The 22,589-nt window shown below is 34.1% G+C and overlaps 1 protein-coding gene across 4 annotated transcripts in view; it reads right to left on the bottom strand.

Annotated features, from left to right (window-relative positions):
* Positions 1-22,589, bottom strand: part of CDK17 (cyclin dependent kinase 17) — a 113,562-nt gene that overhangs the window by 8,109 nt on the left and 82,864 nt on the right. For all 4 annotated transcript variants that reach the window (XM_086712594.1, XM_086712595.1, XM_086712596.1 and 1 more), the window contains 9 exons: positions 21,698-21,831; positions 18,873-18,998; positions 9,374-9,430; positions 8,222-8,336; positions 7,158-7,252; positions 6,850-6,912; positions 5,500-5,623; positions 736-856; positions 41-138 (listed from right to left, as the gene is read on the bottom strand). In XM_086712594.1, the coding sequence (XP_086568720.1) occupies positions 41-138; positions 736-856; positions 5,500-5,623; positions 6,850-6,912; positions 7,158-7,252; positions 8,222-8,336; positions 9,374-9,430; positions 18,873-18,998; positions 21,698-21,831 (933 nt within the window). The remainder of the gene's footprint in view (positions 1-40; positions 139-735; positions 857-5,499; positions 5,624-6,849; positions 6,913-7,157; positions 7,253-8,221; positions 8,337-9,373; positions 9,431-18,872; positions 18,999-21,697; positions 21,832-22,589) is intronic.

Genomic DNA, 22,589 nt, shown 5'->3' with positions numbered 1-22,589 from the left:
AATTGCAGGTAACAAATTACTGGGAAAATATTTCTATTACCTAGCAGTCGGAAAATTAAGTGCAGTTCATCTTCCACAGTTGATCCTGGAAATAGAGGTCTTCCAGAAGCCATTTCAAAGAAAATGCAACCAACACCCCTTTAAAATATATCATAAAAAAATGAGCAATCAATCCATTTACATATTAAGAAGCACAATTATCTTTTCCTTAAGATTGCCTTTCTGGAGAATTTTGTATTAGCCTGATGGAAAACCTCCTGCACATATTTTTTTCAGCTCCAACTGATTTGTTAACATTTATCTTATTTGTCTCAACTTCCATCTTGCTATATCCATTGCTCCATGAGCCTTAAAATGTCCAACTCTCCTCTGCACGTCCCTTGAAGAATAACACTAACAATAGCTAATAGTGATTGAATGCTTATTATGTCTTAGGTAGCAGGTAGCAGAGATAGGGAGAAACAAATGATCAGAGATGGGTTTTTTGTTGTTGTTTTTTATCTGAGAGACAGATAAAACCATGAGATCATGACCTGAGCCAAAATCAAGAGTCAGGTGCTTAACTGACTGAGCCACCCAGGCACCCCTCATGTGTTAGAACTCTTTAATTGTTGCTTATATTGTGGCTCTTTAAAATAATATCCTCTTATAAGTCAGATATCTATCAGTATGCCCTGTACCAATGGCTATATTCTTTCAAAATTATAAATGGCAATAACATGTGCATATATTTACCACATGTCAATCTGTGTTGAGTACTCTGAGGAACCAAGAAGCACATCAGGCGGCCGGTACCACAGTGTGACGACTTCATTTGAGTAGGTCTTTGTGGGAACTGACTTGGCTCTGGCTAGCCCTTCACGGGGAAAAGAAAACAATTAAGAAATGGCTGTAACAGAATCCCCAGCCCATAGCCTCACCATGACTCCAGTCACAAGGATGTCCAAGATAGCTGCTACTCTGTAGTTTCTTGAAATTTAACAAAATCAGTTTTAAGAATTTTTCTTGAGTGTGAATAGTCTTGGGTCAGCAAATCCTTATGTAATTAATAACAATTCCACAATCAGAGCCTATGCTTGCTTTTATGAATGTGAAGGCATCTGATAATCTGATGGGTTAATCTAAACTTAAGATATTGTTCTTCTATGAATCATGATGCCAAAATTATTTCCAAGCTGAACTTAAAATTAACACAAAACAGGTCAATGACACAGAGATAAACAGTTTTACCTTTTAGGCTTTTGTTACTTTTTTAAACCCAAGTCCAATTTTCATTTGCTATACCAACTTTCGTTTTCTTGGAATAAATTACACTGCTGCTGTGTACCTTAAATTATATATAAGGACAGTTTTAAGTAAGATGGACCATGCTGCCTTTGGATATTATTAATTAATGTATTAGATTATTAACTAATGTAAATGTCATTCCTTTCCAATTTAAAGTGGAATTCACTGATTATCGAGAAACAAAGGCAAGAGTTCACAACTTTATCCCTTGAGCCACTGGCACGAGAGTTGTTTTTACTTCTCTAAGCCTCCAAATTCTAATAACTTTAAGAAGCAACTTTAAAAGATAGCTGAAGAAATATAAACTCATTCTAACATATAGTTTATTTCAAATAACTCATTTATGTATAACTTTATATATTCGATTAAAACATTAAATAAGAAAAATGGAATTCAAACAAAAGGAATTCAACACTTCAGTAAACTAGATAAAGTCACTCAAATAAAAGTAGAAATTTTAATAATTAGGCAGCACTCATACTATTTTTGTTTAGTACAACAGCTAAAGGGTGTAATTGGAACAATGTTGACACTATCTTATTTAATTACCAGTCTTATTCTACCAATCCAGCTTTGTGAAGTAAGTTCAACAAATAATTTTCCTACCAACTTTGTAATTAGCAAGATGGGGGCAACTTTCTAATTTCTCTTCCTGATATTCATAGTGGGTTATTTAGGGGCAAAGGACAGGGCTACAAGTTTGTTTATTCTATATCCTGTATGGATAGCATCAAAGCAACTGCAAGTTATAGTTTCCTCAATACCTTACTCTCCTGCTCCTGAGAGAATTCTGAACTGGGGTGCTTGTTCAAATAGTCTCCTGGTTCACAATTAGAATTTCAGTAGTGGCATGAAATGAAATCATCTCTTCCAAACCAAGTTAACTGTGATATGATATAATTATACAAGCCATTTTCTACTACTAATGAAATGTTTGTAGTAGTATTAGTACATTCTACACCTGAATTTCATCCATCACAGGAAAAGGGATAGAATTTTCATAGAGATCACAAACAATTTACAAAAAAAATACTCGGGGTGCCTGGGTGGCTCAGTCAGCTAAGCATCTGACTTTGGCTCAGGTCATGATATCGCCATTCCTGAGTTCAAGCCCTGTGGCAGGCTCTGTGCTGACAGCTCAGAGCCTGGAGCCTGTTTCAGATTCTGTGTCTCCTTTTCATTCTCTGCCCCTCCTCCACTCACACTCTGTCTCTCTCTCAAAAATAATAAACATTAAATAAATTAAAAAAAACAAAAACAAAACAATACTCAAAGTTGTATGACCCTCCTTCACTTGCAGTCCTGAAGGATATTTACTACTTGACCAACAAAAAATAAGTAATTAAAGCAGAGCCAAAATTGACTGTACTACCTCATGGAATAATCAGAATTTCTTACTGACCTGTGAAAAGATATAATTTACTTGGTCTGCTTTGTTAGAAGCAAGATTTAAAGCACTCTCCCCAAAAGGTAAGTTTTTGATGGCCTTTGCCATTTTTTTTTTTTTTTTTTTTGCATTTATAATAGCCAAACAGGGTTTCTCTATCACTGCTATTCGTTTTGGGATTAAGGAACAAGGAGCAGTAAATGCACTTTGGCCAAAAAAAGAATGAAAGAGAGAGAAAATAACAATTATAAGGAAAGCAACAACAAAACTGTGCCCGAGACTATATAATCTATGTGAGCATATATGAATAATTTGTAATTTCTTATTTAAACACATGTGAACTACCCATTTCCTTTTTAAGGAAGTAAAAACAAATACCAATCTACTTTCAAACAAACAACAAAGTGTTAAATGAGTAAAAGCATAGGAATTTCCTGAACAAACTCACCACTTAGTGAATTTTTAATCTTTTGTTAACAAAGCAATACTTGAGAGACTTAAAATTGTCAAATTTAATGCAATACTCCAAAAGTAAAACTACTATAATCACTTATGAAAAATGATAAATGCTAATTATGAAAACTGCACTGGCTTTTTATTACTTTTTTTTAAATTTTTTTAATGTTTATTTATTTTTGAGAGAGAGACAGAGCACAAGCAGGGGAGGGGCAGAGAGAGAGGGACAAGGAATCTGAAGCAGACTCCAGGCTCTGAGCTGTCAGCACAGAGCCTCACATGGGGCTTGAACTCACAAACTGTGAGATCATGACCTGAGCTGAAGTCAGATGCCTAACTGAGCCACCCCTGCACCCTTGCACTGGATTTTTAAAACCAAATTCTATTAGAGTACTGAAACTCTCAAAATGTAGAATATTAAAAAAAAAAATCAAAAATCAAAACAAGAAAGCTACTATACAAAGTTTCTCTAATATAACAAAGTTTACTTCCTAGAAGCATAAAGCGTATGTAATTTCATTAAAACTGATTAGCTAAACAGAGAGAGATAAACAGCTATTATTTAAGCAATAATTAATTAGTTAATAAGCATATAAATAAGTACAAAGTCATGGTGACAGGCATATTAAAGAACCCTTTTTCAGAAGTGGCATTTAAACTCTTTAGTCTCAGGACTCTTTTTATTATAATTTAAAATTATTGAAGACCCAAAGAGCTTTTATTTATATAGATTATATTTATTGATATTTGCCATGTTAGAAAAACTGAGAAAATTTAAAACGTATTCATTTAAAAACACCATTCATTATATATTAAACATGAATTTTTATGAAAAAGATCTTTTTCTACAGGAAAATAAAAATTAGTACAAATGGCCTTGTTTTATATTTTTGTAGTCTATTTTAAATTTTTTAAATGTTTATTTTTGAGACAGAATGTGAGTAGGGAAGGGGCAGAGAGAGAGGGAGACACAGAATCTGAAGTAGGCTCCAGGCTCTGAGCTGTCAGCACAGAACCTGATGCTGGCCTCGAACCCATGAGCTGTGAGATCATGACCTGAGCCGAAGTTGGATGTTTAACCACTGAGCCACCCAGGAGCCCCTGTAGTCTATTTTAAAAGAAGACTCTTAGATGCTCACATCTGCTTTTATATTCAACCTGTTGTGATATGTTGCTTTGTTTGAAGTATATGAAGAGAACCAGATCTCACACAGAAATGAAGCTGAAAAGAGGAAGAACATTTAAATAGCCTTTCTGAAAACTGCATATTCTTCTTTGATACTGAATCAGATTTAGTTTCTTAAAGATTAGATGGTAACTGAAATCATATTAGTAAACTTCTCATACTCGTTACATTAAAATTCATTGGTCTCTCTTCCACTATAAGTGGATCTTTTTACCCAGGCATGATTCTATAATATCATGTAAGTATTAGTCATCTGGAATATATTGATTCCCTAAGTTATACAGATATTCCAAATATTTACATATTTCTTTAGCATATCAAAAAATATTTCTTAATGTCACCACTGATCTCATCAGCAATAAAGTCTTTAAGTATCAGAAAAATATCAAGCTCAATGTGGCAGGTCCAAATTTCCAACACATAATTTTTGCTTTAAAACTCAAACCTTCCCATTGGCAAGAAATACGATAGGCTCACTTCATTTCAAAAAAAACACCTGCCAAATATGTAAGTCTGAGAGCCCATACTTTGTCAGTCATTTTTCTCAAGTAAAAATGGTGTTCCTTGAAAAAAAGGGTTAGTTCAGTTTGCATTCAAATAGTCACACAAGCACTATTCCTTGAGATACAGTATTTCCACATACAACAAACATGTTTTATGTATACTTCTCATTTCATCACGTAAAATACTACAAAGACATGTAAAGTTGGAGATTTAATAAAGTTAATAAATTTTACTGCTTCATCAAACACCTTTTTATATAGAATTGACACTTTTTTCCTACAAGCGTATACTGGTGAAGAACACAATGACTAGTAAGTACAATCAGGTGCCACTGCCTTGATTTAAATGAAGGCATTAGCAGCTCTACTCCTTACTGCTTTTAGATTATCACTGCAAATACTGACACAGTGGAAAAGGCAAGTAACAATATGATTTTGATGACAGATACTTTTGGAGATGCCCTGGAAGGGTCTCAAGATGGGTCCACACCTGAGAACCCAGGCCTTTTAGCATTCGTGAACATAACTCACCCACCTAAGTTTTGTCAAATATCTTACTCCGTGGGCTACAGAGAAAATTTCCAAACTCACATAAAAGCAATCACACAGTGTCAACAGTTGTTCTTATCAATTTAACCACCTAGATAGAACTATTTATAAATATCTCATATATTCCATACCAAAATCTGCTAGCTTTAATTCTCCTTTTTCATTAATGAGTAGGTTCTGTGGTTTCAAGTCTCGGTGCAATACCTTTCTTCTGTGGCAATATGCCAAACCACGTAGAATTTGGTACAAAAACAGCTACAGAAACAAACAGAAATTAGTCTTACAAATAATAAGATATACTTTGGTAAGCATGCTGTGGTAAACAAAAAACAGGCTTAGGATAGTCAAAGAAAAAAAACGCATCCTTAAGTACAAAGCCTTTCCTTATGTAGTTTTCTGAATTTTATAATTTATTATTCTATTTGAAGCATCTATTTTCCAGTCTGACAATTTCTATGAAAATAAATATTAAAAATAAAGTGAAATGAAGCTTTGTCCCCATAGTAATCATCCATTTGTTATAGAAAATGATTTAAAATAAAAAATATATATAAAATATATCCTCATAAGCTTACAGGCCTACTAAGCCTTATAGGTTGATTATGATATTCTGGCAAAACAACTAACCAACCTCTACCCATCCACCAAAAATACCTGATCTGGGACAGTGTCTTTATTTTATTTATTTATTTTTAAAAAAAATTTTTTTTCAACGTTTATTTATTTTTGGGACAGAGAGAGACAGAGCATGAACGGGGGAGGGGCAGAGAGAGAGGGAGACACAGAATCGGAAACAGGCTCCAGGCCATCAGCCCAGAGCCCAACGCGGGGCTCGAACTCCCAGACCGCGAGATCGTGACCTGACTGAAGTCGGACGCCTAACCGACTGCGCCACCCAGGCGCCCCTGGGACAGTGTCTTTAAAATAAGGTAATGGAATTGGTGGTTTTATAAAAATTCTGAGGTGTCAGAGAGAATGGTGCTGCATAGCCCTGGCAAATTACGTGCTATAAAAATAACCTAAACCAGCTTCTATCACCCACCCTCTGGGTACTTTACTTTCTGCACCTCCTACTCAGCCTTCAAAATCTGCTATGATTCAGAAAAGGGAATTAGCACAGTAGAGCTCTGAATGATTGTCTGAAAAAAGCAATTCCTAGATTTTGGTGGAAAAAAGGATGTGGAACACAGAAGGTCTTCAATTCTCTGGAGTTGACAAAGAAGAGTCTCAAGTTCAGAGGGTCTAAGAATATACCCTTGGTTTACTTGTAGGTAGAAAACACAGCATTAGAACATCAAGAATAAGTCAGTGCAGGAGGGGAAAAACAGCCCAAAGAAATTCCAAGCAGCAGTCTCCACACACTACATATTTATGTTTTGAAAACTCTAAAATTATGATTTCTATATATTCCTGTTACTTTCTATGTTTGGAAAATCTAAGGGCTATTTAAACAAAACTTAAAATGACACACTAAAGCATACCTTTACATTGTGCATACTCATGATGTTTCCACAGTCATCCATGTACTGTTTTAGATCTTTATCCTAAAAAAATATAGTGCTTTACTATGTGACACATACTTCCCAGAAGGCATGAATGATTTACTTAATAGTATTTAATTTTTAAAAGTGTTTTTTTTTTTTTTTTTGAGTAAAGATATTGAATGTACAACACATAATTTAATTAAATACTGATAATTAAACAATAATGCCCTGGAACTGTTAAAACACTCAATTTCCTATGTTTTATTACAGCAAAAGTAAATACTGAATTTTTGTTAAATGCTTACCAGATATTCAAATACCAGAGTCAAAGATTTATCTGTGTGAACAATGTCATGTAAGGTTACTATATTTGCATGTTTTAGATCCTTTAATAGTGAAACTGGAAAACAGAAAAGAAAGTCAATTATTCAGTCTGCAGTAGCCAGACTATAAAAACCTGAAGTATAACACATGAACTGATTGAGTTTAAAATTCTCTTAAGTGTAAAACAATAATTCACCAAGAGGACCTGTAGTACAAATTTTAATAGAATTCAGTTTTTTCTTTTCTTTTATGGTTTTGAGTGTGATATTTTTAATATTTAAAATTGTCCTCCATATTACAATAATATTCTCCATAACTGTTTTTTTCTCAAATACTAACTTACTGAGACTTCTAAGATCTAGATATAGTTGAAGGTACCAGCTGTTTTCCTTCCAAATTGCTAATCGGTTTCTTCAAGCCATTTTCTGGATTATCTTTTTAAAGATACAGAACTTTTTTTACTTTTTTTCTTTTAATGTTTATTTATAGAGAGAGAGAGAGCATGAGAGCAAGACCATGCACACGAGCAGGGGAGGGGCAGAGAGAATCCCAAGCAGGCTCCATGCTGTCAGTGCAGAGCCCAACGCAGGGTTCGACCTCACAAACCATGACATCGTGACCCGAGCTGAAACCAAGAGTTGGAAGCTTAACCGACCCACCCAGGCCCCCCTAGATAATTAACCTTTTTTAAAAAAATGGTATCATACTATTTACATTTGGTATATACTAATTTATAGTTGCTTTTTCCCATAGATAGTATATAACATTTCCCAATGTCAAATATTTACCTATGACCATAATTTTTAATGACTTCATAGTATTTCACCATAAGCTATACAATAATATAATTATGTTAAATAATTTGCCTTTATTAAATATCAGCTTTTTTAAGGTCTAAATATATCTCCCAGTCATCTACTATTTCTATATCTGAGCTCTTTTTACTTATAAAAAATGAACTCTTAGTATGCAGCTTTGGTTTTAAACCTATATAAATTCTATGTAAACTCCCTTATACATTTTGTTCACAAAGATCAAATTTTACCTTCTCTTATAGCTGTGCAGGGTGCACCTTCTTCATGTTCCAACCGGATCTCTTTTAACGCCACCAAATTCTCTGTCAATTTACTTCTTCCTTTATATACTGTTGCATATGTACCCTATAAAATATATTTTGGAAAGACACATCAAAATATCATAAGAGTCTATCTATAGAATCTATACAATAAAGAGACCTAATTAAATTCCTAATTTGTAAGCGCATGTTAAAGTCCATTTTGTAGGGAAAACTCTACAATGATTAGTATTGGTTGTTTTTTTTATAGCTAAGAGGACTTTCACTACTATCTGCAGAGCCTCCATATTCTTATAACCCTATGGAGTGCCTCAAAATATGAAAACATACGGAGAATATTTAATTTACTTTTTGTACTTTGTATAGATTAACAACTCGATCAGTAGCTTCAGAATCCAAGGCACTCTATGTGTAATGGTATGTGGACTGGAGGCAATTAACTGAGCATATTAACTGAAAACTGAAAATGTACTAACACATTGTTAAATTAGAAAAATTTTATTGGTTCTCAGACTTACCAGAATTTTTATACATTCACTCTCCCTTAAAGAACAAATATATTCTATGGATTTCTTCTATCATAGCCCTCAAACTCTCTTAAGGCTTCCTGATTAGCTAATTCCATTATTTCTGGCTTGCCCTTTCTCACCCTGGGAGGAAGACCACTTCAAACTTAGTCAACACTAGTACCAAGTTCAAGAAAATCAAAGTCTTATTAGCCCCAAATTTCCTTAACCTTCAATGACATGTGTCTTCATCTTTAGAGATAATATTTTGACTCTTCGCAGGTTTGAACTCATGCAATTTTCCCACATCACAGTTCAGACAGCAGACTGCTAACAAATAGATGCCTATTTTGTTACCAAGAGAGCACAACATCTTATGCTGCAATAAAAAATTACAAGCTATAAAAAATACTCATTTCCTCTCAAACTGATGGCATAATTTCAAGAATGGAAGGTTTTTTTCCTTCTAACATTCTGTTGCCTTTTCAGTACAACATATAATCTTTTAGACATCGGTGCTTACATCTTTTTTTTCTAGGTTGGTAAAAACTGTGGACTAATTGTGGAGTTTAGATAATGAACATGTCTTATATTTTTGAGATAAGTATGTACTTACCTCTCCAAGTTTTTCCAATTTGATATAGGTTTCCATTTTTCCAAACCCAATTTCTGACTGAAAGCAAACAATTATAAATTTAGTATTCCTGAAATTTCAATTCATTTCTTCCTCAGTATCTTTTTTAAATGTTATTCTTTTTTTTGAGGTGCACTTTATTTTTATTTCTATTTTTTAAGGTAAGCTCCACGCCCAACATGGGGCTTCAACTCATGACCCCAAGATCAAGAGTCACATGCTCTACCACTGAAACAACCAGGCACCCCCTTCCTCAATTTCTGAAACTTTCCTGCTTTAAAGAGTGTCTTAAAATAGAAAAATCTGACTATAAGTAAATTGTTGAACATCTGTCAAGTTTTAAAATATACCCGATGTTGGAATATTCAAAGGTTCAAAAACATCAAAGTTCACAATTAAAACTGCCAACCCATCTTTTTATATAGATGGTTAACATTCTGCTGTAAAAAGTTTTGTTTTATTTTAAGACCCTGAGATTTTAAGATACCACAGGCATTTTAGGATACTAAGATTTTTATAAAAGACAACTACATGATTTTTTTTTAAACAAAATTGTGAAGTAAGTAATTTTCTGACACATTTTCATTCATCAATCTTCAAGTTCCCTAGGAAGGCCTGCCAACAACAAAATTCTATTTGTTTCAGGTTTTCTAACCAAATGTAATGAAAAAGGCAAACTGCAAGTCACACTCCGTTATAGATCAGGAAACTAATCCAGAAGCAGTAAGTCTAAATCTGACACCCTGCACTACATCAAAAGTCTTTAAAAGTGAGTTCTTTTAAACCATTGCTTTTAAACCCTGAACTTGTTTGCCTCACTTTTGTACGGAGTCAATAAATGAGGTAGATGGAATACACCCAAATATGTAAAGGAAACTAAATATTTAAAAACTAAAAACAAAACAAAACAAAACAAAATAAAAGATTTAAGAAAAAAGGAAAAATATAGAGATGAAAACTTAGGGACTGACAGAGCAAAAACAGAAAAAGTTAACAAGAGAGAATAAGAATTTTCTTAAAATTGCTTCCTAGTACCCCTTCTAGTTAGTGAAAAAGGCAATAATCTAAAGGTTTGCTTCTCACCTAGAATGGTGTTAATGCCCTTAAATGAGTAGCCAGTGAAAGGAAATATTTAGTCCAATTCTGGAGGTTCAAATATGCAATTTCTCCAGAGGTGCTGAATAAAGCAAAAATGATACTTGATGGTCTGACTTAACATCATTTACCATTCTGAACAGTAGGGGTAAACTGCCCAAAGCTGAAAGGCCAAAAATAGCAAGAGGTCCCTCAAAGAGATTTTTATCTTTTTAAAAAATTTTATTGTTTTTAAAACAATAAACATTAACACTGATTTTGTCCTTCTGTTATGATTTATATAAAGTTAAAAGACTAGAAAAACTTTATGTCCAAAGTACTTAATTCAATTTTGCTAAACTAATTAAAACTTTGGTCACAGGTGGTATTAATGGATGACTGCAAAACTTCTTTTTGCACTCTTTAAGACTTTTTATGTGGTATTTTCAAAATATTTTAGTTAAAAAATGAGATTCTGGAACCATCATACACCATCCATGCCTGTATTGTCTTCCATATGACTCAGAGATATTAAGTCCTTGCTTCCTATTATCAATAACTTGCAGAATAAAACAGTAAAACTGTAACACTTTCTGAATACAAATACAGTTTTTAGCTTTAATAGGGAGAATGTGGCAAAGAGCCCACTACCTGGTACATGTGAACCTGATCCTGAATACTCTTTTAGCATATGTTGTGTTTTATTTATAGCCTATTTAAGATATGATCTTAACACCTCTGAAAAAATGCTAACTGCCAGCATCACATAAACTATGGTGGAATGTATTTATTTTCTTACACCTATCTCTAGAATTCATTAAACTCACAAATAGGAACTACTGCACTTTTGCCATGAATTTTAAGTCTTGTGTCATATCTTTAACGAAGGGGAAAAAACCATATTGATGATAAATGGAAAACAGCAAAAACAAAACAATGAATGTCTCTGAGAAAAATAAAAATACCATCTATAATAATGAGAACCACAAAGAAAAATATGACTGCAAGGCAGAAAGTTTTTCTTATTAGGAGTTGGGAAATTTTTTTATTCATTCTTTTATATTAAAATACTAGCATTCTCTAAAAACATCAGATATACAATGGTCCAGTGGCTATGACAAAAATGTGGACATTTGATTTAAAAATTATATAAGTGGACTACAAATTCAAGACTATAAAAATAAAAATGTTACTGAGATTACTATATCCTATGAAGTATATAAGAAATAAACAAAGAGATAATCAAATGTTAATAATAGCAAAGTCATTTGTCAGAGAATGACATTCAGTGAGATCATTAACATATGCTGAAAGTCTACTTTTTAAAAAGGAGGTAAATACTAGACTATAATTATGCTATGAAGTTGAATTTAAATTTGAATAATCAATCTATAAGATAAAGAGCATTACTGAATTTCATCACGCAGGCTGGCAGAGAATTCAGACAAAAGGCACAGTTACACTAGTGAATTATATGCCGGAGTAAAGTGTTTTTACCTCATTGCCCATTTTAATAATTTCCAACCCAGGCTTTACTAATTACATTTAAATATTAGTTACTGAATCTTTAAATGGAATTTTTAGAAAATTTTGCTTGCATTTTTATCTGCTGAACATGACAAGATTAACAATAGATATAATGACTAGCTTGTTGACATGCTCTCCTACAGAAATTATTCAGAGGACAAAGGACAAAGCTCATTTATTCAACATTTACCAAGTACAATGCTAGGTACTGGGGATATAGTGAAGACGACAGAAATTATTCCTGCTTTCATGAGTTCACAATCTAGACCGAGTTCCATCATTAGATTATTTTCCAAGTTTTGTAAAGAAAAAAAAATAGCTAAAGAAATGGAACAGTAAGTTTCATATTTTAATAACATATAAAAAACCTCCTTAATTCTACTTTCCAAACAAATAAAGATATTTTTTTTCTGTTACTTCATTGTTTCAAGGGAATACCTGGCTTTTTGGCAGCCCCAAATTCCTGTTCAGATGACTCTTAGAGCATAAGCACATGAAAAATTTTTTTAAATCCAAGATGAACTATAAGTTGCAAAAGCCTTCCTATATAATTCACTGTAATCTGGAAGTGGTATTTGAGCATTATGGGAAATTTCTGGATTACTCTGGGTCTGCCAACATAATCACTGTATCACAGTTGTAAAGATGTCTTTTTTTCTTCAATTTCAATTTTTAATTTAAATTTAGTTAATTAATATTGATTTCAGGTGTAGAATTCAGTGACTCATCACTTACATATAACACCTAGGACTCATTACAAGTGCTGTCCTTAAGATGTCTTAACACGCTAGCAATATAGTCTGAACTTAAAAACAAGTGAAGTATATGCAAAAGTTTTATAGATGTCATCCTAAAAGTGAACATATATAAGAAACACTGGGGACAAAGGGAGATTTTTTCAAACACTCATTTCCTTCCTTGTAACAATTATGGAGTTGATGTTACTGATAGAAATATGGGGGGCAGAAAAGGGATTGTGAACCTCTATTCTATTTGGTAGTTTTCTTACAAAAATTGCTGTTACCATCAGTATGGATAGTATCTTAATTGTGTATATAATATGCCAATGGTAAGTTAAATTTTGAGTGGATTTTGAGCCTAACTTTCACACTCCATAATATACTTATTATTTCTGAGACATCAGGACTTGATACCCTATTTCCTCACCTATTATTAGAAATAAAAAAGAAAGGACTACGTAAGCTACATATTGCTAAAGCCATGAATGAGGAATCCAACTCATTGTTAGGCACAAGCAGATTCTGTAAATGTGTAAAACCTACAATTTCAATATAATGAGGCAAATTTTCATATACAGACTTTCAATCTACTAAAACTGCACATAACAGTCTCACAAATTTCCACTGGGCATGCCATCATTCTAAGTACATCAATGCTCTAATGCATCATGACTATTGGCATATGGGATTTCCACTAATCTGATGTTTAACAAAATATGTTGAGTTAGAACATCCATTTCTAATCAACCATAAATGAGTATTAAGTAACACTTCACCAATCCAATAACCAATACCCTTAATATGAGATATGACAACTAAATGTGGTGTCCTAGATAGGAAACGGGGACAAAGAAAGGACATTAGCTGAAAACTGGGGAAATATGAAAAAAGTGTGGAGTTAATAGTAATGTACCAAATGTTGGTTTCCTTGGTTGTGACAAACACACTACAGTAATGTAAAATGTTGATAATAGTGGTAACTAGGTATGTGGTATATGGGAACTCTTTAGATTACCTTTTAAATTTTTCTATAAGTCTAAAACCACTCTAAAATAAAAATAGAAAGAATTCAGTTAAGAGAGGGAGACTGAATATATGTGTGTATAGAGATGATTATTTTTTTGAGAAAGAGAGGATGAGCAGTGGGGAGGGCAGGGAGAGAGAGATAGGGAGAGAGGGAGGGAGACAGAGAGAGAGAGAGAGACAAAGAGAGAGAGAGAGAGAGAGAGAGACAGAGAGAGAGAGATTGAGAAAAAATATCAAGCCGACTCCATGCTCCACACAGAGCCCGACACAGGGCTCAATCTCACAACCCTTGGGATCATGACCTGAGCCAAAATCAATAGTCATATATATGCTCAACCAAGTGAGCCACCCAGGGGCCTCAGCAATTACAAATATTTTTAAAGCATCCCGAGCAGATGAGATAGGAAGGAAAACTCCTCTATATTAAAAGAAGGAAAGAATAGAATGAGTAGAGGTGCAGACAGATTTGCACACTTGTTATTCAAAAAATGAGGAGGTTTCTGATAAACAGCTTCTCTCTTCTTTGAAATCATCTGCGTAGAGTGACGGGGAAGAGGAAACCAGAGAAAGGCAGTATAGAGCAGCCAAGCAATACTGAGGGTTCATTTGAGACTGATGATCATGAATTTAAAGAAGAACCAATTAGCCCTATTGTATGTCTTTCTTCAGAAATGAATTGTGATTTGCTCCTTAATTCCTACTCAAACAAGGATCTATGTTATTTTTACTACTCTATTTGTTATACATTGCTATTGAATATGAGAAAAAGTTTTATACTTTTAGAAAGATAAGGTTAAAATTTTATATTTTATCTTGAAAATATATTTTTTAACGAGTATATTATCCATGGAAACATGAGCTCTAACACATGTGAAGAATAGCTTCTTTTCCCATCTCCTTTCCATCCATTCCCTAACCCTTCCCTTTCATACATAAACCTAGGGTACTGAAGAATAATTTTCTAATATACTTCAAAATAAATCATGCTTTGGGCGCCTGGGTGGCGCAGTCGGTTAAGCGTCCGACTTCAGCCAGGTCACGATCTCGCGCTCCGTGAGTTCGAGCCCCGCGTCAGGCTCTGGGCTGATGGCTCGGAGCCTGGAGCCTGTTTCCGATTCTGTGTCTCCCTCTCTCTCTGCCCCTCCCCCGTTCATGCTCTGTCTCTCTCTGTCCCAAAAATAAATTTAAAAAACGTTGAAAAAAAAAATTAAAAAAAATAAATAAATAAAAATAAATCATGCTTTAGCAAAGTAGATGAATAATGAAAAGGCTGCATTAGTAGAAACCAAATAGAGCTGGCATGATTTACTGAAATCTATAAGCCATTTTAGATCAAAAACCAAGGAAGATGAGTAGGAACACTCAACCATAATAAAAATTCCATCACTTAACATTCATTAGAGGGCACTGTTTTCTTTAATTTCATGTATACTGAAAAAGATAGCTCTTAAAGAATAGCTTTAAGAATTATGTTGTGATTAGATCATATCTTTAGTCTAAATGTGAATATTCAATAACTCCAAAATGTATCCTAAGTACTAATCTTTGATAAAAATTGATAGCCAAAGAACATTTTCAACTAGGCAACCAAATGGCAAAGGTATTTAAATAAAAACGTCTTAGGCAGTGATACAAAACTATGATCATAAACCTATACCAAAATCAAGTTGGCACTATACTTTTATTATGCATCGATGAATGAATGTCAAATAACAATACGTTCATATTATATATAGTCTAATTCTATTCTTTAGAATATGTAACCAAAAGAGAAATTTTTGGTGTATAAAAAAATTCCATGATATAAAATATAAAAAGGAGAACTGCTAGTACCTAGGAATCTTCAACTGCCCCTTCTTCAAACACAAAGTTCAACTGAGTACCAGAGCTCCTATTTTATCTCTCTACGTGGTCCCTAGGATCTGGGTTCTATTTCCCATTTCCACAGGACTGCCACATCATCCCTAATTTTGAATAAATTCCTAATTCATCATCCTGCCTCTAGTCTTTCTCTCCTTCCACTTCGTTTACACTTTTCCTGAAGCCACTTTAAGAAACAAAAATGTGATCATGTCAGCCCTTATTTAAATCACTACCACTGAGGTCCATCACATGAGATGAATGAAGTTCAGACTCCTTATTTGGCCTGATAGCCAAAGCTTTTTACAGTCTGGATTTATCCTATCCTTTCAAGCCCTATTCTTCAGTATTATTCCACATATACCCTTCATATTAGTTATAACTTCCCAACATACCAACATTCATATTTGTGGGTTTTAGTACATCAAGTTTCCTCTGCTTAAAACACCCTTCTACCGGGGTGCTTGGGTGGCCCAGTCTGTTAAGCGTCCGACTCTTGATTTTAGCTCAGGTCATGATCTCACACACACTACATGAAATCGAGCCCTGCATCAGGCTCTGCACTGATGATGCAGAGCCTGCTTGGGATTCTCTCTCTCTCTGACCCTCCCCCCGCCTCACTGTCTTTTTTTTCAAAATAAACAAACCCCCCCCCCCAAAAAAACAAAAATATCCTTCTACCAACCAAGTCAACCTGACAAATTCCTACCCATCCTTTTGAAGCCGCTCAAGTATGATCTCCTTTTAAGCCTATAAAACGCAAAGTCATTTTACTATCTCTTCTTTTTATCCCACAGCACTTTATACATACCTCTACTATAGGACTATAACTATTCAAAAGAGGTCCTTACATATACAATCACCTAAACTGTGTCAAAGGTGACACTGCAACAGGGAAAGCTGAACTGTCAATGAGCAGTGGCTATTGCAAGGGTCAACTGCTACATGCTGGAAGATATTTGCAAGACATATAACTCATAAAGGTTCTTGATAAAGAATGCCTAAAGAATTTATATAAATCAATTTTTAAAAAGGCAGAAAACCCAACAGAAAGGGATGACAGACTTCAGCAGTCAAATCACAAAGGAAGGCATAGATCATATATAAATGGCCAATAAACATTAAAAAGGTGTTCAGCTTCGTCATCAGAGAAATGCAAAATAAAATCACAAGAGGGTAACACTACACAATGACCAGAAAAGTAAACATTTTTTTAAAAAGAGTATCAAAACTTGGCTAAAGTGAACAAACAAAACTATCAAATACTGATGGGAGTGTAAATTGGTACAAACACTTTGGGAAAGCCTTTTGACAGTATTTAGGAAAGCTGAAGGGGTGCCTGGGTGGCTCAGTCGGTTGAGCATCCGACTCTTGATTTCAACTTGGGTTGTGACCTTATAAGGTTTGTGGGATTGAGCCCTGCGTCAGGCTCCACACTGTCCGTGCAGAGCCTGCTTGGGATTCTCCCTCTCCCCCCACCCCCTCTCTGCCCTCCCTTGCTTGTGTTCTCTCTCAAAAATAAGTAAACTTAAAAAAAAAAATAGCTAACATATGCATACAATCAGTTCCAAAAGTTCCACTCCTAAGTATGTACCCAACAGAAATGACTACATGTAGGGGCGCCTGGGTGGCGCAGTCGGTTAAGCGTCCGACTTCAGCCAGGTCACGATCTCGCGCTCCGTGAGTTCGAGCCCCGCATCAGGCTCTGGGCTGATGGCTCAGAGCCTGGAGCCTGTTTCCGATTCTGTGTCTCCCTCTCTCTCTGCCCCTCCCCCGTACATGCTCTGTCTCTCTCTGTCCCAAAAATAAATAAATGTTGAAAAAAAAAAATTAAAAAAAAAAGAAATGACTACATGTATTAACCAAAATACAGGTACAAGAGTGATAACAGAACCACTATTTGGTAATAACCTAGAACTAAAAAACAACCCAAAGTTTAAATGTCTATCAACAGGAGACTAGATAAAGTATAGTATACAATGGAATGTCGTGAAACAAAAAGAACAAATGAACTATGCACACAAACTAGATAAATACACGAGAACATTGAGCAAAAGAGCCCAATCAAAAAACAAATACATACTGTATACTTCCATGTGGATTGTAAAATATACGTAAACTTGCATACATTTTTATACATTTGTATAAAACGTAATTTAAAAATTTTTTTTTTTCAACGTTTATTTATTTTTGGGACAGAGAGAGACAGAGCATGAACGGGGGAGGGGCAGAGAGAGAGGGAGACACAGAATCGGAAACAGGCTCCAGGCTCTGAGCCATCAGCCCAGAGCCCGACGCGGGGCTCGAACTCCTGGACCGCGAGATCGTGACCTGGCTGAAGTCGGACGCTTAACCGACTGCGCCACCCAGGCGCCCTAAAACGTAATTTAATATGAATAAGCAGAACTAAAAGCATTTTATTTTATTTTATTTATTTATTTATTTATTTATTTATTTATTTATTTATTTATTTTTCAACGTTTATTTTTGGGACAGAGAGAGACAGAGCATGAACGGGGGAGGGGCAGAGAGAGAGAGGGAGACACAGAATCGGAAACAGGCTCCAGGCTCTGAGCCACCAGCCCAGAGCCCGATGCGGGGCTCGAACTCCCGGACCGCGAGATCGTGACCTGGCTGAAGTCGGACGCTTAACCGACTGCGCCACCCAGGCGCCCCCACTAAAAGCATTTTAAAAGTAAGAATGTGTACATAAATGAGGATTTAAAAAAAGTCTTTTGAGATATTAAAACATACTATGAGCATAATATGGGGAAACATGGGTAAACCTAATCTTTGGCATTGGAAGGCAGGGATGTGGCTACAGTTGAGGAAGTAGGAGTAGAAAGTGAACAGAGAAGTGGCAGGATAGGGTTTCTGTGATTTTTGGAATTTTATTGATCTAGGTACTGGTTACATAGGTATGTTAACTTTGCAAAATACATTGAGCTATATAATTATGGTTTATGTACTTTTCTGTATATCTAGTATATATTAATATATATTTCTATAATACATATTCTGTACATCTAGCATATATCAAAAAAATTTCTAAAAATAAAACAGAATATAGCTTAAATTGTATTCCAATATGCATCTTTAAACCCTTAAAGAATTGGAAAAAGATAAAATCCAAAAGGCAATGTAATAAAATTTAGTTATTCAAAAAGCAATATAAAAATTAATATAAAGTGTTTACACCCAGAAAATCAAACAAGGAGACTGGATGGCATAGGTATAGGAGACTGAAAACTTACTAAAGAAGCTCTACGAGACCTTCGGCTCATTGGTTGATCAAATGGTGGACTGTTTATCTGCAACTTTTCAAGATACCCATCAGGTATTCTGATATCTGCAGGCAATGATAACCGTTTATTTAAATCCTTTAAAAAGAAAAAAAAGGGAAAAAAGGTATTTGTAATCACAAATAGAAGAGACAAGGGCATTTTACTTTTGAATTCATAGGTTCTACTGTACTGTTTATTAATAAGTAATTGTTAAGTTTTATTATAGTTTCAAAGTTACCCATGTTGATTATATATAATATCTGAATGCAAATATATTTACTGTAAGCAGAAGTATACAACAGAGTTCTACAGAAATGGTACTCTGCAACTCCGTTATTTCTGAGTCCTTTTGTTGGTATATTTTACATGGAAGTTTCTTAGACATGATTTGTACTTTGTAGGAAGAGGAAAAAACTACCACAAAATGTGACTGGTTTAAGTAACAACCAAGTAGATAAAGTTTTGTGCACAAGCACAGCGAGACAACTGAAATCTTTTATTAATGCTATGTCAATGGAAATAAATAAAAAGCAAGAAAAATCTCAAATAAACAACTTAACTTTATATACCTAAAGAAGCTAGAAAAAGAAAAACAATGTCCAAACCTAGTAGAAGGCAGGAAATAATAAAGATTAGAGTAGCTATATATATATATATATATATATGTAAAATATACATATATATATATATGTAAAATTCACCACAGTTAGGTGGGATAAAGGGTGGGTTTTAGAAAAACGCACTTCTATTCCTTTTTTGTTGTTGTTAATTTTTTGATGTTTATTTTTTATTTCTGAGAGAGACAGAGCTTGAGTGGGTGAGGAGCAGAGAGAGAGGAGACACAGAATCTGAAGCAGGCTCCAGCTGTCAGCACAGAGCCCGACACAGGGCTTTAACCCATGAACCGTGAGATCATGACCTGAGCCAAAGTTGGACACTTAACAGACTGAGCCACCCAGGCACCATCTATTCCATTTAATTACAAAATGTGAACTGAGAAATCAAAAGGGAATCTTTCCTACGTTATCATACCAAAATACATAAATCCTATAAAAAATAAATCCCTGGGGTGCCTGGGTGGCTCAGCCAGTTAAGTGTCCAACTTCAGCTTAGGTCATGATCTCACAGCTCTTGAGTCCGAGCCCTGCATCGGCTCTCCACTCTCAGCACAGAGCCCACTGCTCTGTCTCCCTCTCTCTCTGCCCCTCCCCTGCTCTCTCTCAATAATAAACAAACATGTAAAAAAATCTCTACTATTCATGATAGTAACCAAACCAAAAAACAAAAGTGAGATGTATAAGAACTATGTAAATATTTACTGAGAGATATCAAGTATTGAAATATATACCATGTTACCAAATGGTAATACTAAATAATTAAAAGATAATGGTTTGTTAGTTTTACATAATCCCAAACAAATCACAATAACATTATTATTAGAACACGATATTTAAGGGGGCCCTGGGTGGCTTAGTCACTAAGCATCTGACTCTTGATTTTGGCTCAGGTCATGCATGATCTCAAAGTCGTGGGATCAAGCCCCGCATCAGGCTCTGGGCTGACAGTTTGGAGCCTATTTGGGATTCTCTCTCCCTCTCTTTCTGCCCCTCACTCCTGCCCATGCACATGTGTGCGTTCTCGCTTTCAAAATAAACATTAAAAAAATATATTTAAAATTTATATAGAAGAATACACAGAAAGTAACATCCAAAAACATCCTGAATAATAATATATAATGATGTGCAAGATGTGGAGGATGTTAAGAAAGAAGTCTTTCTTCAGCTATTAAAATATATGAAAGTAAGAATATCATCAAGAGTGGGTCACCTTTGGGGGGGAAATAAACACAGCTCAATAAAAGAGTTAGAAAGTCCAGACGATAGATCTTAATAGTAAATAAACTTTAAACATATGATAAAACCATATATATGATGAAGAAAATATTTTCATTATTATTGTGATATAATTTATACAGTGATATGAACAGATATCAAGGTGATCTCAAGAGTTAAAAATATTAATTTATCATTTAGAAAACTGATACTGTTTTACTTAACTGCTTTAGAAACAACCTTTTATCAATGAAAATGCAATCAACCAATGGGACAGAGACCCTAAGCATTGTAATGTCAACTCAAAAGCACCAAAAACCCCAATATTCTTAATTCAAAACATGTTCAATTTTTTTGGAGAAAACTATTTTAATCTATAGTATATACCAAAATAAGAACATTCACAATCAGCTTCCAATCTCAAGGTTATATATAAACTATTAATTCTTTTACATGGGGAAATAACTTATATGTTCTACAATAGTAGGTATAATAAGCCATAAAGGAAATGATAACCATATTTACAATATAAAGCAAAAACAAAAACAAAACAAAAAAAGCTGATGCTTATTTTATGTATACATTTTGAAATCTGAAATAAAATATAAAGTATTAAGTATCCAGATGAACCTCAAAAATATAATTAAAATCCTATTTTCTAAAAAGAAAACTTTGCTAAAGTATCATTCTGAATTTCCAGTATTTTTGAAAATTCACATTTCCACTACAACAGACCCTTACATATGTTTTGCAGAATGTTAAATATAATTAATGTATACTTGCCTTGGCATAGTAGATAATTGGAAAAAAGGAAATATTCACAAGACCATACTAAATTTTCTTACAATGTCATTTGCCTTCATGAAAATTTTCAAATGGGCATTTACTCTGTTTGATATATATGTGTATTTATATACACAAACACACAAATGCAGGTACGTTTTAATTTTTTTAAATGGTTACCTCCATTGAGATCCGTCTATGTATACGATTTCTAAGACAAACACCCGTAGGTGACTGTACTTCATCAGATGATGTCCCAGAAGCTTGGTCACTCTCACCATCTGATCCCATTTTTAGATTTTCATGAACAATATCTGTATCAGAAAATGAAACATCACTTATGTTGGGAGAGATGTATTATACCCTACTATGTATCACATAATTTATTATCACTACAACTAAGATACAGACAGCCAAGATGATAAAGACAGCTATGATAAAAATCATAGCATAAGAAGTCTTACATTCTGGGTGTTCTAGGTATATAGCTAACAGATCAAAATATAATTCAGATGTCTTGAAACAGTAGTGAGAAATGCTTTCACACTCTGAGATTATGAAAAACTATGGAAAAAATTAACATTCAAGTTATTATCAAGAGCTGAATAATAAAATTATAGGCTGGAAATAACACTTGAGGATTTCTTAGTTCTCTGATTTTCCAGATCTGGAAACTGAGACTTTGAAAGGTTAAATGATTTTCAAAGGTTACACAGCTTAGAGGCAGAGCTAAAATAGAAACCTAGTCTTTTGCCTTTTTAGTTTAGTACTTTTCCATTAGATAATGTGTCATTGGGTCTACAGACAAATAACTTCTTTGAATATTCTTAAAAAGAAAAAGTTTTCAAAGCCACTAATGCAGCTTTCCCTCTCTAGTGTTAAAAAATAAAAGAACAATTCAAAAATTATTCATTGAGTATCCATTTAACTGCAGAAATAAGTCTGTGACCACCAAAAATCTGTTTGAAGTAAAAAACATATTTAAATTACCATACAAGTGGGTTATGGTTTTGTTTTTTTGTCTTTTTTTTAAGGATAAAAGTTAAATGAGAGAGGAGGAAGATTAATTCTA

Source organism: Puma concolor, chromosome B4 (genome assembly GCF_028749965.1).
Source record: "Puma concolor isolate L17-30 chromosome B4, mPumCon1.1.hap2, whole genome shotgun sequence".
Taxonomy (NCBI): Eukaryota; Metazoa; Chordata; class Mammalia; order Carnivora; family Felidae; genus Puma; species Puma concolor.
Note: the sequence above shows the minus strand (reverse complement) of the source record. Positions and strands in the feature narration are given on the sequence as shown.